Source organism: Rhinatrema bivittatum, unplaced genomic scaffold (assembly GCF_901001135.1).
Source record: "Rhinatrema bivittatum unplaced genomic scaffold, aRhiBiv1.1, whole genome shotgun sequence".
NCBI lineage: Eukaryota > Metazoa > Chordata > Amphibia > Gymnophiona > Rhinatrematidae > Rhinatrema > Rhinatrema bivittatum.
In genome coordinates this window covers 182,931-197,188 of record NW_021820738.1, presented here as the reverse complement: position 1 = coordinate 197,188, position 14,258 = coordinate 182,931, and the positions used below count along the sequence as shown (strand labels likewise).

The following is a 14,258-nucleotide window of genomic DNA, read 5'->3' as shown; positions in this document are numbered from 1 at the left end:
CTGCCAGCATCATCGTCTTCTTCCTTCTGGCTGGATGCTGGAAGCCCGCTGGCAGGTCAACTTCAGGCCCATCACCATGCAGGGCTTGTTTTTGCAGGAAGAAGGTGGGAACCCTGCCAGCATGTCACTCCATGGCACCACGGTACCGGACAGGTCCTATTCTTGCTGGCAGGGGTGGGACCCCCACCAGCACGTGCTCTGGCCTACATGCCTGACACATGGTGCAGGCCACACATAGGGGCGGATTTTTAAAGGGTTATGCGCGTAACCGCGAAAACCCGCTCCTGTGCGCGCCGAGCCTATTTTGCATAGGCCTAGCGACATGCGCAAGCCCCGGGATGCACGTATGCCCGGGGCTTGAAAAAAGGGGTGGGGCCTCCAAGCACAGCGGCCATTTGCCGCTGTGCCCGGGATCATGGTCGGGCCGTCGGCCAGCGCACATAATCTTCGCCTGTCCGGAGGCAGGCTCAACTTATAAGATAAAGGTAAGGGGGGGGGTTAGGTAGGGCTGGGGAGCAGGTTAGGTAGGGGAAGGTGGGGGGCAGAAGGAAAGTTCCCTCCGAGGCCGCTCTGATTTCAGAGCGGTCTCGGAGGGAACGGAGGAAGGCTGTGTACCCCCTTGCGCGCGCCAACCCTGGATTTTATAACATGCGCGCGGCTGCACGTGCATGTCATAAAATTGGGCGTACCTCTTAAAATCCGGTCCATAATGTAAATTTTAAAGAGGTAGGTGGGCTGCAAGAAACATGGTGATGGGCTAGATTTGGCCCACAGGCTGTAGTTTACCCACCCCTGATCTAGGGTGCCACCAGGCTTTAAATACAGCAACAAAATGTCTATCAGTCAGAAGTGAAGAATTATGGCAACTTAGATTTGGAACTTTTCTGTTATACATTTAATTTCTTACTTTCTTACAAGCTACTAGGATAATAAGTGCTCCCTTGGATTGGTTAGAAACACAAAGGAACCAGAGAAAACAAATATTTTTCTCCACATTTTGAGTGTCCTTGATCTAAACTGCTGCACTTACCTCACATATGTTCACAAAAATTTGGTACATACCTAAAAGCCCTCAGCTTTCCTCAATTTTGCAGGGTTTCACTTGAACAGTTTTGCATTTATTGAACAATGGAATTTTTTCACAAGTTTTAAAATCCACCTCCTGTATAATCCGTGCTGCCCCAATTATTCACAGTTTGTGCATTTTTATGTAAAAATCATTCATTTGCATGTCTCTTAAGGCCTCAAGTTATCTTACATGTTCTAGCTGTCCTACTTACCCTTTTACGAGAAGCTCGTGAAACGTAGAAGCATTTTTGTTCTTCCAGTTGGCGCGCAGATGGAGCCAGTTCTGGTGTTGCAGCCGGTCGTGATCTTCAATGGTTTGTGTCACGGAAGGTCCCCTGAAATCAAGAAACGTTTTGTTGTGAATCCAAATACTAAGCAGTAACAGCTGTAATATATGTCCAAGCATTATTGGTGTCTTTCCTGTCTCCAAAAATCACAACTTGACAAACATTTCAATGCTAGTTGTTTAATCCTTGTGCATTTTAGCCAGTAATAAATTATGATGAGCCAAGCGAATGAAACTTTGTAATGGTTCATGAGCTCCATCCAAATGTTTTGGCCTTTGCAGAGCATATCCAGATGCAGCATGGGACAACCTTCCATCTTACTTCAGAATATCTTCTGCCCTACATATTATCTTCGTAGTGCCAGACTGTAAACAAACCTTCCTTTTGTAGCCACAGGAGAAAAAAATAAAAAAAAGAACATTTTAGAAAGGTGCTTTTCAAGCACTGAAAAAGACCCCCTTTCCTTATTCTTCCAGAAGGAAACAGCCCCATGCATGATGGCTCTGCCTTAACAGATTTAGTCACATTTTTTTTTAAAAAGGGTTTTTCCTGATCTGTATCTATGGAGAAACACTTTGGAAAATTTGATACCTTTTGTCAGTTTTGCAAGTAGACTATGAGACTTGAGAAAAAAAAAAGTTGACAGATATTTAGCTAATGGTCAAACCTGTCATCATCATACTTATGGTAGCAGTAAGAGGCTTTAGAATGACCACATGGGACGGTGAAAGGAAGAAAAATTGAAATGCTTTACAGAGAAATGAAAACGTATACTTTCACAGAGGCAATATTCATTCTTTTCTATGCTTTCCGACATATGGAAAAATGGAAAGAAATATGCAAAAGGGGTCCATTTTTGTCCATCTAGGGAAGGGATTAAAAAGTCATTAAATCTGGATTGCAGGAAAAATATAGGCATATCTCAGATGAGTTAAAAAAAAAACAAAAAAAAAACTAGAACTATTGGGTCATTATTTTTGGAGTATGAAGCTCACCAAGTCCCCATTGCTTTAATGTGGGAGGTGGTCAAAGACTATAGAACTTTGCCAAACCCTCCATTCTAATAGCTCCTCCCCATTCTTTCCCCTACACAACCACACACAGTACAGTTTGGCCTGGAACAAGACATAGTATCGTAGTACATAATGGCAGATAAAGCCCAAAATGACCCATCCAGTCTACCCAGCAAGATGTTGGGGATGTAACTGCCACTTTGTGCAGGCTACTTCCTCACCTTCTTTTTAGGGTTGCAGCTGCTGCTCCATACAGGTTACCTTCTTGCTTATTGTTTAGGTTGTAACTGCCACTCAGTGTAGGTTACCTTTTATATAGTAAAATTACCACAGGTTTTTGTCATACTGTTGTAATCATGTTTATTTAAAATAATTGGAGACACATTGTTAATGCAGAGGCATTAATAATATTGAGCAATTAGCCACAGAAATTACATTATGTAATAAATATCTAAGAATTCTCTTTTCCCAGGGCAGCCTCTTGGCTAAGCTATTCCACGCTTCAGTGCTCTGTGACATTTTGCGAGGAAAGAAAAGGAATTGTAGTATTACCCCCTTCTCATGTTCAACAGGGGGTGGGGTTAGGGAACTTGTAGGGAGTTTTACATTTCTTCCCCTCAGCACTACCTCATGTCCTGTGCTGTGAAATATGGGAGGAGGGGAAGGGGTTGAGCAGGAATGAAATGCTTGCCAACATTCCAAGAGTGCTAATTGCCACAACAGACCCACACTTCATTCTGAAGACAGTTTGAGTAAGTGTTCTGAGCAAGTTGTAATGTCCTAGTCACATAGTCTAGTTATCAAGTAGTCAGATTATATAAATCTAATGACAGACTCTTGTTGGGAAATTGATATAAATGAAACTTCTTAAGTGAATTGTCAAAGAAGATAAATAGAACAATATGTAATGTAAAAGTTCCGCCACCCCCTTCTAGAAATATTTGTAGCAAAGCATTGTTGAAGCAATGCCTCTCCATGCTTTCTCCACTTGTTTTGTAATTCAAAATCTTTATTTTTGCAAATCTAGCACCAACAGAAACACTATTTGAAGTGATGCATTACATACGTGTTATTCCAATTCAGAACTCAAGACTAAAAATGACACAAATGAAATATAACTTGCCTTTCATCCAACCCCTTCCCCTCCATGCTTTCCCTGCATCTCTGTTCCCCCTCCCCCACATTACTACCACAACCATATCTGCCATAGATAGAACATAAGATTCGCCTTACCGGGTCAGATCAGAGGTCTATCAAGCCCAGTATCCTGTTTCTAACAGTGGCCAATCCAGGTCATTAGTACCTGGTAGGATCTCAGAAGGTTAATAGATTCCATGCTGCTTAGTTCTTTGTACTTTTTGAAAGTGTAAACAGCCAATTTATGTTCACCCATTCCATTCCGTTCATTATTTTATAGACATATCTCGCCTCAGCTGTCTCTTCTCCAAGCTGAAAAGTCCATATTGAAAAAGGTCAACTTCATGAATCCTGGTTGTCAAAGCTTATACGTTCTGAAGGCTCAACTGTAGAAGGGGCTGTTAGACATACGGTTGATGTCTTTCCACTCCTCCTTGACCATCTTAGCCCCTACGACTGATCTCCAACCTTCCATTCTTGATGAAGGTGATTGAGAAAGTAGTTTTAGATCAGTTTCATGAATTTCTTTCATCAAACAGGAAATTACATGATTCCTGATTTGGTTTTCAGGCTCGACAAAGCACGAAATTCTTCTTCTTTCTGTTTGATTTGATCCTTCAGGGCTTTGATTTGGGGGTTTATTATCTGTTAGGTTTTCTTAGCTCTATTAGCAGCTTTCGACATTTTGGACCACCTAATCTTACTGAATAGGCTGGAGTCTATTGGAATCTCCACTACAGTCTGATCCTGGTTCTCCTTTTTCTTTATAAATCGTTTCTATAGGACTATTATTGGGGATGCTAGCTCAAGCTCTTTCACTTTGTCCACAGGTGTCCCACAGGGTTCTGCACTTTCCCCTTTGTTATTAAACATCTACTTATTACTGTTATGTGAGCTTCTGTCACAATTGGATGTCTCCTTTAAGTTATATACAGATGACATCCAATTTTATTTCCCAGTTGAGTCATCATTTGAAACTGCTATAACTAAACTCTCTGGCTGTGTGGCATTAATTAAGAACTGGATTTCCAGTAATAAACTGGTATGGAATATCAACAAAATAGAGATGATGTTTCTCACTTGTCAAAAAATAGACTATCCCCTTGCAGTGTATTCTAGATGTGGGACTGGTTCTGGTTCCTATTAAGTACAAGTTAGGGATTTGGGGATCGTAATTTATTCTACCTTCTTGCTCTGACCTCACATTCAATCTGGAACTCATTTTTTAAACTTCGATTAAGATCTCTAAAGCTATCTTGCAGGCTCCTAACTTTTGTTTGGTGACCCAATCACTTATACTTTCTTCATTAGATTATTGCAATTCTGTTTTCCTATTGTGAAGGCTTTACAACTTCGGTAGCTCGCTTAATTTCAGGGTGCTCTGTGTGTGACCATATCTTTCCAGTATTGGATAGCCTTCATTGGTTACTAGTGTTTTGGTGCATAAGATTTAAAATTTTAGTCTGTGTCTCTAAAGCCATTCATGCCCTGGTTCCTCAATGTTTTCAGATAAAGTGGCCCACTACTGTCCTTCCTATAAGTTATGTTCCTCCAAGAAACATCTATTGGAGGTACCATCCCATAAGTGAATAAGATCTAAAGAGTCACAGAAAGTAGTTTTGGGGTGGTAGACCTGTTCTTTGGAATGATCGCCTTGAGGCTTTAAAAAGTGAGAATGACCTAATAAAGTTCAGAAAACAACTGAAGATGTACCTCTTCTCTTCGGTCTTTGCTACCTAATCTCTTATTGTAGTGAGTCTGGTTTTCTCATCAGGATAAGGATTTTGGTTTGAGGGATGAGTTTGTTGTTCTCAAGCTAAGAAACTAGGATAATGTGCAAGGACTTCAGTTTCGGGGGCATCACAATAAGTAATGTAATTGTATACATGAGTGTTGTCTTGTTTGCTGTACTGAGATATTACTATGTATGTTGATTAGTGCCTTGCTGAGATTTGTAGATCAGCGGGTTATACATTTTATAAATGAATAAAGCAAAATCCTTTTTAGTCTTTCCTCATAGGGGAATTGTTCAATCCCTTTTATCATTTTGGTCGCCCTTCTCTGAATCTTTTCTAATTCACCCCTAGATTCATCAAAAAGTTTTAATAATGTAGTGATAAACGCCTGCGCTAAGAAAAAGGGGTGTGTTTAGGGAAATTTGGGAGTTACTGCACCACATCAGTATTATCGCACTGCATGGTAAGTTTGCCACATAGTGTGATAAACCCTAGGGATGTGCAGAGGGACGCCATACGTTGCATTCGTGATTCGGATTTGTTGGGGAGCAGATACATTGCATTCGGCCGTATGGCGCCCCGATGCGTTAATACGGCGATTTCTAATCGTGTCCCAGCTAAAATTAAAATTAACTACAACCCCCTACCCTCATGACCTCCCCAAGACTTACCAAAACTCCCTGGTGATCCAGCAGGGAGTCCGGGAGCCATTCCTTGCACTCTCACACCCTCGGTGCTGGTTTCATCATGGCGCCGATAGCCTTTGTAACAGGGGCTACCGGTGCCATTGGTCAGCCCCTGTCACATGGTCATCGGCGCCATGTTGTGCTCTCTACCATGTGACAGGGGCTCACCAATGGCACCGGTAGCCCCTGTGACATCGTATGGGCAAAGGCTATCAGCGCCATTTTGAGTACTGGCATCGGAGTGCAGGAGGTCGCTCCGGGACCCCCGTTGGACCCCCAGGGACTTTTGGCCAGCTTGGAGGGGGCCTACTGACCCCCACAAGACTTGCCAAAAGTCCAGCGGGGGTCTGGGAGCGACCTCCTGCACGCCGGCCGTCCGATGCCAGTACTCAAAATGGCGCCGATCGCCTTTGCCCTCAAATCGCCTTTGCCCTCACTATGTCACAGGGGCCGACCATCGGTAACTGTGACATAGTGAGGGCAAAGGCGATCGGCGCCATTTTGAGTACTGGCATCGGCCAGCGTGCACTATTGAACAAAGGGTAGTTATTTTCAATGTTAATTTTGCAAAATTGTGTGTTATGGCTTTGCACTTTGCGAAGCCAGCCCACTTTTGCAGAAATCCCACCCCCGCCTCCTCCCCAATCCCTCCCCTTTTAAAAATTTGCATCGCACCATGCCTTATGGTGCTTATTGCATGCGTTAAGGCATTTTACACATGCGAAAACGCCTTAATGCGTGTGTTAATGCCATAATGCATTTTGAAGAATGATGCGGTCAATTCTATTTCTGCTGTATCTTTTTGGAGAATCAGTGACCAAAATTGACTGATGGGCTTCTTCCTGTGACAGTATGATTTTCCAGTCAGAGTACCTTTTATTCAAAGTTCCAATATATCAAAACTCCCATTATCCTGGAAAAATCATGGGCTTTAGTCTATGTTCCATTACCTGGCCAAAATGTCTATTATATTAAAATTTTCAAGTACTCAAAGAATGATCCAGAAAAAAATCTATCTTCTGAAACATAATTAAACATCAACTATCGGGAGTCACGTGATGTGGTGATCGGGGCTGGTCGCAACTAGCTCGGCTCCAGGTGGCAGGCCGCTGAATCCATCCATATCAGCCTTCATCCGTGCACGTTTTGAATTTTTCAAATCCTACAGAGCTAGATCATATGAATATCGACCGCTACATGCATAAATCGCCCGCGACAATGCCAGCTAAAGTGGCCAAAAAAGATAAGGAAAAACCGAAAACAGCCGAAGACAAAATGGCGGCCGGCGCGGAAAAGGGAACTCCAGACTTGTCTAACGAGGCCGCTCTGACGGCGTTATCGGCGGCAGTAACAGCGGCAGTAACTGAAGCTTTGTCCATCAAGTTGGATAAAATATCGGAACAACTGAATACTATGCAAGCGGCGTTTTTGGAATTACCTCCTCGCATTGATACGCTGGAGCTGCGGATGTCTGCAGCTGAGGATGACGCTTTGGCGAAGGAAGGCAAAATGCTTAAATTGGAAAAGTTAATCCAATCTCAGGAAGACAAAATAGATGAACTGGAGAACCGATCTCGCCGCAACAATTTGTGCTTTGTTGGCATTCCGGAGTCGGTTCCAGACAGCGAGCTCGTGGCTTACCTCACCAAGTGGCTCCCTGAGGCCCTCAAAGACTCTGACTTGGCCTCCTTACAAATCGAGAGAGCACACCGACTTGGGGCGCGTTCGGCGGAAAACAGACGGCCCCGAGTAGTAATAGCCAGGATCTTTAATTTTCAAGATAAACAACGAATCTGGCAACTTTCCCGCAAAATCCCGACGCTGCAGATACAGAATGTGCAGGTACGCATTTTTCAAGATTTTTCAGCGCGTATTGCCGCCAAACGCAAGGAGTTCAGCCCCATTTGCTCACAGCTGGCAGAGAAACAAATACGGTTCGCATTACAATATCCTGCGAAGCTTCGTATCTGGAATGACAGGCAGACACGGGTATTTGAAACCTTACCCGACGCTCAAAAATATGTTCAAAACATTCTCCCCAAGGAGCCAGCATGAACTCTATACCGGTCGGCTGACTGTTGAAGTTCCTGATGTTCTAGCGGATGATTGCTAATCATTTTTCAGTGCATGTTTAGCTCTTGTAAGCTACTTTGGTTACACTGGGATTTACTGGTATGGTCATGACCTATTACCACTTTTTTCTTTTTGGTATGGGCCTGCCACCTGAACACTCACATTATGACTCCTGCTCTCACTATCGAGAGTACCTTAGATGGTGTTTGGACACAGGGGGATGGGTTTGGGATGGGGTGGGGGAGGGGGGATAGGGGGGAGGGTGGGCACCTTGATGACCAGATAACTATTTGCTTTTTCTTTCGATGTGTTGTCATGTTGTGGGGAAGAGCATATGTTCTCATGTTAACCTCTCTGTTGGCTGCAATTCCATTTTGTGTATTTCAAGTAATCTCCTTCCGCAGGTATTATCTGTTTCTATGGGAAAGGCTATGTTCACATTTTCTTGATTTTGGCCACCTGATGGGACAAAACTGTTTTGTTAATTTACCTCGGCTGTCTCTCCGTATAATGCTGCCATCATGAGTCCTAAAGTGAAGTATATGACTTGGAATGTAGCGGGTATGGGCTCGCCTATTAAGCGAGAAAAGGTTCTGGCACATTGCCACAAATCTAAAGGTGAGATCCTCTTTTTACAGGAAACCCACCTGTTAGATCATGAACATCTTAAACTCAAGCATAAAAAGGGTTTCAACCAAATTTACTTTTCCTCAGGCACACATAAGCGAAATGGCGTGGCTATCCTCATTCACAAATCTGTCTCCTTTCAGCTGACCACCCAGTGGCAGGATGAGGAGGGGCGGGTAGTCATTATCCAAGGTTACCTTTTTGGAAAATTAGTCACACTAGCATCAATCTATGGCCCTAATAAATATCAACATTCCTTTTTTACTAATTTAGTTACTAAACTATTGGAATTTGGGCCACATTCCTTGATGGTAGCAGGAGATTTTAATTGCCTCATGGACTACACGTTGGATAGAAGCTCCTCTAGCCCAATCTCGGCTATGGGTCCGGATAAAGGTTTACCATTTTTGTGTTCTGCTTTGCAATTAGTGGATAGTTGGAGGGCCCTTCACCCAATGGAGAGGGACTATACACATTATGCTAGGGCGCACTCCACTAAAACTAGGATTGACTATATTCTGCTCTCTGAGTCATTTTTTTCTTTGATAGACTGTTCAGCTATTGGTCCGCTGGTGATATCTGACCACTGCTCAGTCAGTTGTGTAGTAGGTGCTAACTCTATGTTACCTTCCCTTTTTCAATGGCGGATGCCGGAATGGCTGGCCACAGATCCAAATTTTGCAAAATATTTGGAGGAGAGATGGCAGCACTATGAGGAATTCAATCAGATCCATAAGGATCAGCCCACGCTGTTTTGGGAGGCAGCCAAAGCCGTTCTACGTGGTGACATCCTTAAGTATGTCATCCAATACAAAAGAAAGCAAAATAAACAGATATTGACCCTGGAAGCCAAATTAGCATATTACAAAAAGCAGTGGAATGCCCATAATACACCTATTTGGCGTGATAGATTCCGACAAGCCCAGAAAATCCTTAATGATATAATTCACCAAAAGGCGACTGGAAATATGTTTGCTTTTAAACATAAGTTGTTTGAGCACGGTAATAAACCGGGGCGACTTCTGGCTCGCCTCACTAAGGCTAAACAGGCATCTAAATATATTACTTCTATTAAACGTTCGGATGGCACCTTGGCTGTTTCTACTCCCGAAATAGGCCAAATATTTCAGGATTTTTATAAACATTTATATACTGCAGATGAACCCAATGTTAGTAATCAGGATGCTTTTTTGGACAAATTGCTACTGCCCCAAATCTCAGCACAACAACGGGAGAGTCTGAATCGTCCTATCACCTCAGTTGAGATCACACAGGTTATAAAGGACCTCAAATTACATAAGTCCCCTGGTCCAGATGGCATCAACTCGTTGTTCTATAAATCCATTATATCTCATATTGTACCCTCTCTCACTGACTTATTTAATCATATGATATCACATAATACATTGCCTGAAACCATGAAGGTGGCGGCTATTACAGTATTACCAAAACCTGGTCGGGATTCCACAGATCCTGGTTCATATAGACCAATATCTTTATTGAATCAAGATGTAAAAATTTTTGCGAAAATATTAGCCAACAGACTAAAGTTTATATTACCAGACTTGATTTCTAAGGAACAGACGGGCTTCGTTCATGGCCGTAAACCTATTTCCAATATTAGACGCTTATTGGTGGCATTGGATAGTTGCCAAATCCAAGGTATGCCAGATCCTCTATTGGTCAGCTTCGACGCTGAAAAAGCGTTTGATAGAGTGGCATGGCAGTACTTATTTACTGTATTACAGAGGTTCGGATTTGCTGGCCCTTTTTTAAATGCTATTATGCTGTTATACAGTGACCCACGAGCATTTATTTGTGTTAACAACTCCACCTCAGCCATATTTACGCTGGGCAGGGGAACCCGGCAGGGATGTCCCCTGTCCCCCCTATTATACATTTTGTCATTAGAACCTCTTATACGTACCATTAACAATTCTTCAGAAGTACCTGGAGTGATTACTGGTTCGATAGAACAAAAAATGATGCTTTTCGCTGATGATATGTTGATGCTCATTTCTAATGCCAGGGTGTCTTTACCTATCTTGTTACATTTAATTCATACTTTTGGCTCCTTTTCTGGCTTGAAACTAAATCTCACTAAATCGGAAGCTATGGATATCAAAGGTACTCTCAAAGGGCATTGGTCGGGGTTTCCTTTGAAGTGGGCGGACGACACTATAAAATATCTGGGAATTAAAATACATCATGATCCAAGGACTTGGTATTCTTGCAATATTACACCTCTCATACAATCCTTCCGCTCTAAAGTAGACAGCTGGAGCGCGTTCCCCCTCTCTATTTCTGGCAGAATAGCGTTGGTTCAAATGATATTACTTCCCAAACTATTGTATATTTTACAAATGCTTCCTGTATTTTTGACTGCCAAGGATGTGAAGTTGTTACAGAGGTTATTTTCCAAATTTTACTGGGGAGCCAAGAAAGCTCGGATGAGTTATTCGAAACTGATGGTACCGAGGCGTGAGGGAGGAATGGGAGTAGCAAATCTTCGGTTTTACAATCTCGCTTGTTTATTGCCAACGCTACGGGAGTGGTTAGGGTTTGGAGATAACCAATTACTCCTCTCCCTTGAACAGGCACTGACCCACCCTATACATTTGGCATTTTTGGTACATGCGCCAGGCCACTTAATACCGGCTTCCGTGACCAGTAATCTATTAACTCAGTCGATGAGAAGCTGTTGGCGTTTCTTGCGGCATCATCTGAAATTACCATGGCGTGCCTCTTTTTGCCTTCCTTTAGCTGGTAACCCGGATTTTCCTGCCGGAATAATTGGTATGCGAGTACAGCACTCCCACTCCGATCTTACCTGCTATGCTTTGCACCATTTCATGAATTTGCGAACAGGGGAGATACATCCTTTCACACATTGCTGTCAACATTTGCAATTTACCACAGCTGATTATCTGTCTTATTTACAAATACGTAGTTATACTAAGAAAGTTCTTGGCTCCGCAAGCAGCCCTCTTACCAATGGACCATTTCAACGATTTCTCCATCTCTGCGAGAAGAAAACATTATCTATATCTATATTTTACAACTTTCTACATGATACCAGCTCATATAAACTGCACGCAGCGGTGGCTGATCACTGGACACTCAGTCTTGCCCAGCCTGTATCGCCCTCATGTATCAAACGCAGCTGGGCCTTTAATAAACTGATTGCACGTAGTACCTATATGAGAGAATTGCACTTCTGGATTCTGCATTGTTTGATCATCTGGCCTAGGAAAGCTTTCCTTGTGAAAATTTCGGCTTCTCATGCATGTCAGAAATGTTCACAGCCGAATGCTACACTTCTTCATTGTCTATGGAGTTGTGACTATATCCAGAAGTTCTGGGAGTCTATTTTTCAATTTTATACTGATGATGTCCACTCTTCTCCTAAACAATGGGAAGTGACATTTTGTATACTGGGACTCCATGAGTCACTGAGTAGACCCATGGGACTTCGAATTCATTTATTCCATAAGAGTCGACTGATGGCTCTACGTGTAATTCTCCGGCACTGGATATCAGATACGGTACCGACATTGAAAGAATGGTCAGATGCAATGCTGGACCTGTATCTTTTAGAGAAGAAATCTATCCCACTGATCTCTAAGAAGAAACGGATGCTGTTTGCTGAGGTTTGGGGTCCCTATTTGCAATCTCTCCCAAAAGGTGCACAGCAGGCAATTGCCTCACAGGGTAGTTGATTTTCAGCATAAGTTTTTTAACGGATGCTTTTCCTGACATATGTCATAACTAAATTGGTAATTTACTAGCCATAATAGTTGTTAGGGTGCTGGTCAGAGGGGGGGGGGGGAGGACAGGGGGTGGGGTGGACTGTTGGGGATGGGATGACACTGTACTCTGTGAGAAGGTTTGGGATCCTATGGTTACGCTTAAGCTGTTGTTTAAAAGGAGTACTGTTAAGCAAAATTTCATGCTTTTAAGTTTTCATGTTTCCCTGTATTCATGTTCCTAGTCTGTATTCATATGTTGTGGACTTATGATTCATCATGAATAAAAAACATTACAAACAAAAAAAAAAAAAATCAACTATCTGTAAATATTCATTATCTATATTAGCCATGGTCCCAACCTGTTCGGACATAAGGTGCTTTACTGCAGAAGTGGCCAACTTGCTCCTCAAGAGCTACTTGTAGGCCTGGGTTTCAGGATATCCATAATGATTATGTATGAGAGAGATTTGCATACAGTGGAGACAGTTTATGCAAATCTCTCTCATGCATATTCATTATGAATATCCTGAAAACCGGTCCTGTTTGTGGCTCTTGTTAGACCAGAGTTAGCCCCCAAGTTTCTACTCTATGTATAGAAACAGGTCCCAAACAGAGTGAGATTTCTTCAGTATTTCAGTTTTTCTTTATTTATATTATTTTGTATACTGATATTCTGATATCAATCATAACGGTTTACAATGTCAATATAAAGAAACTAACAATAAACATAAAAGCTATAATACAAATAAAATCATTCCTAACCTAAAAACAAAATAAAATACAAATCATTTAATAATACATTAAAAATACATTCATAATCAAAAACAACCTCTCAATCAATCAGAGTTCAGCCCTTAATAAAATACGACACCCTTAAGTTAAATAATCTCCAAACACTTGTGTAAATAACCATGTCTTTAAATCTTTTTTGAATGTCTGATAATTTGACTGTAATCTTAAATCAATAGAAAGGGAATTCCATAACTTGGGCCCAGTTAAAGATACCGCTTTTCCCCTGACTTTGCTCAACTAGGCAGACCTAACCGAAGGAATTGCTAACAAACCTTTATTTGCTGATCGTAAATTACGCTGCAGAGTATGAATCTGTAAAGAAGCATTTAACCATTCTATTTTCTCATTCTTAATTGATTTGTGTATTAAGCAGAGAACTTTGTACTCAATTCTATATTTTATCGGTAACCAGTACAAATCTTTCAAAGTAGATGTAAAATGATCATATTTTTCTAACACCAGTTAAAACTCTTGTAGCAGCATTCTGTAGCGGTTGTAGCAGTCTCACAGTATTATATAGAAGACCAAAAAGAAGAGCGTTACAATAATCAAGTTTAGAAAACATCAAAGCTTGTAAAATGGTTCTAAAATCATTAAAATATAAAAACTGTTTCAATCTTTTTAAAATATGGAGCTTCTTAAAACTGTCTCTGATCATATTAATTATAGTTATTTTCATATTTAGTTCACTATCCAGAATCGCCCCTAAATCTCGAGCAGAATTAACTAACCTAAAGTCAGAAAAAACAAACTTATAGAAAGTAAGTATTCAAGTTTATTGCTTAAATATACTATTTTGGTCTTTTGATTATTTAATACTAATTTCATGTGTGCAAGCACTTGTTGTATTGAAGACATATAGATGGATTCATTAATAGGAAGAAGCATCTGTACATCATCAGCATATATAAAATGTTATGCCTAAACCAGATAACAGCTTGCAAAGTGGCAACATATAAAGATTAAACAAAGTTGCTGATAAAAATAAACCCTAGGGTACTCCTGAAGTGTGGTGAATTTTTTTGGATTTTGAGATTCCAATCTTCACCGTATATGAGTGGTCATGTAAATAAGAGTTAAACCAAAATAT

The 14,258-nt window shown here is 41.5% G+C and overlaps 1 protein-coding gene across 1 annotated transcript in view; it reads right to left on the bottom strand.

The window, feature by feature from the left end:
• LOC115082055 (atrial natriuretic peptide-converting enzyme-like) overlaps positions 1-14,258 on the bottom strand; it is a gene marked incomplete at its 5' end in the record, with an annotated part of 217,134 nt that overhangs the window by 22,379 nt on the left and 180,497 nt on the right. Inside the window, one exon of the mRNA XM_029586317.1 lies at positions 1,281-1,403. Coding sequence (XP_029442177.1) covers positions 1,281-1,403 — 123 coding nt within the window. The remainder of the gene's footprint in view (positions 1-1,280; positions 1,404-14,258) is intronic.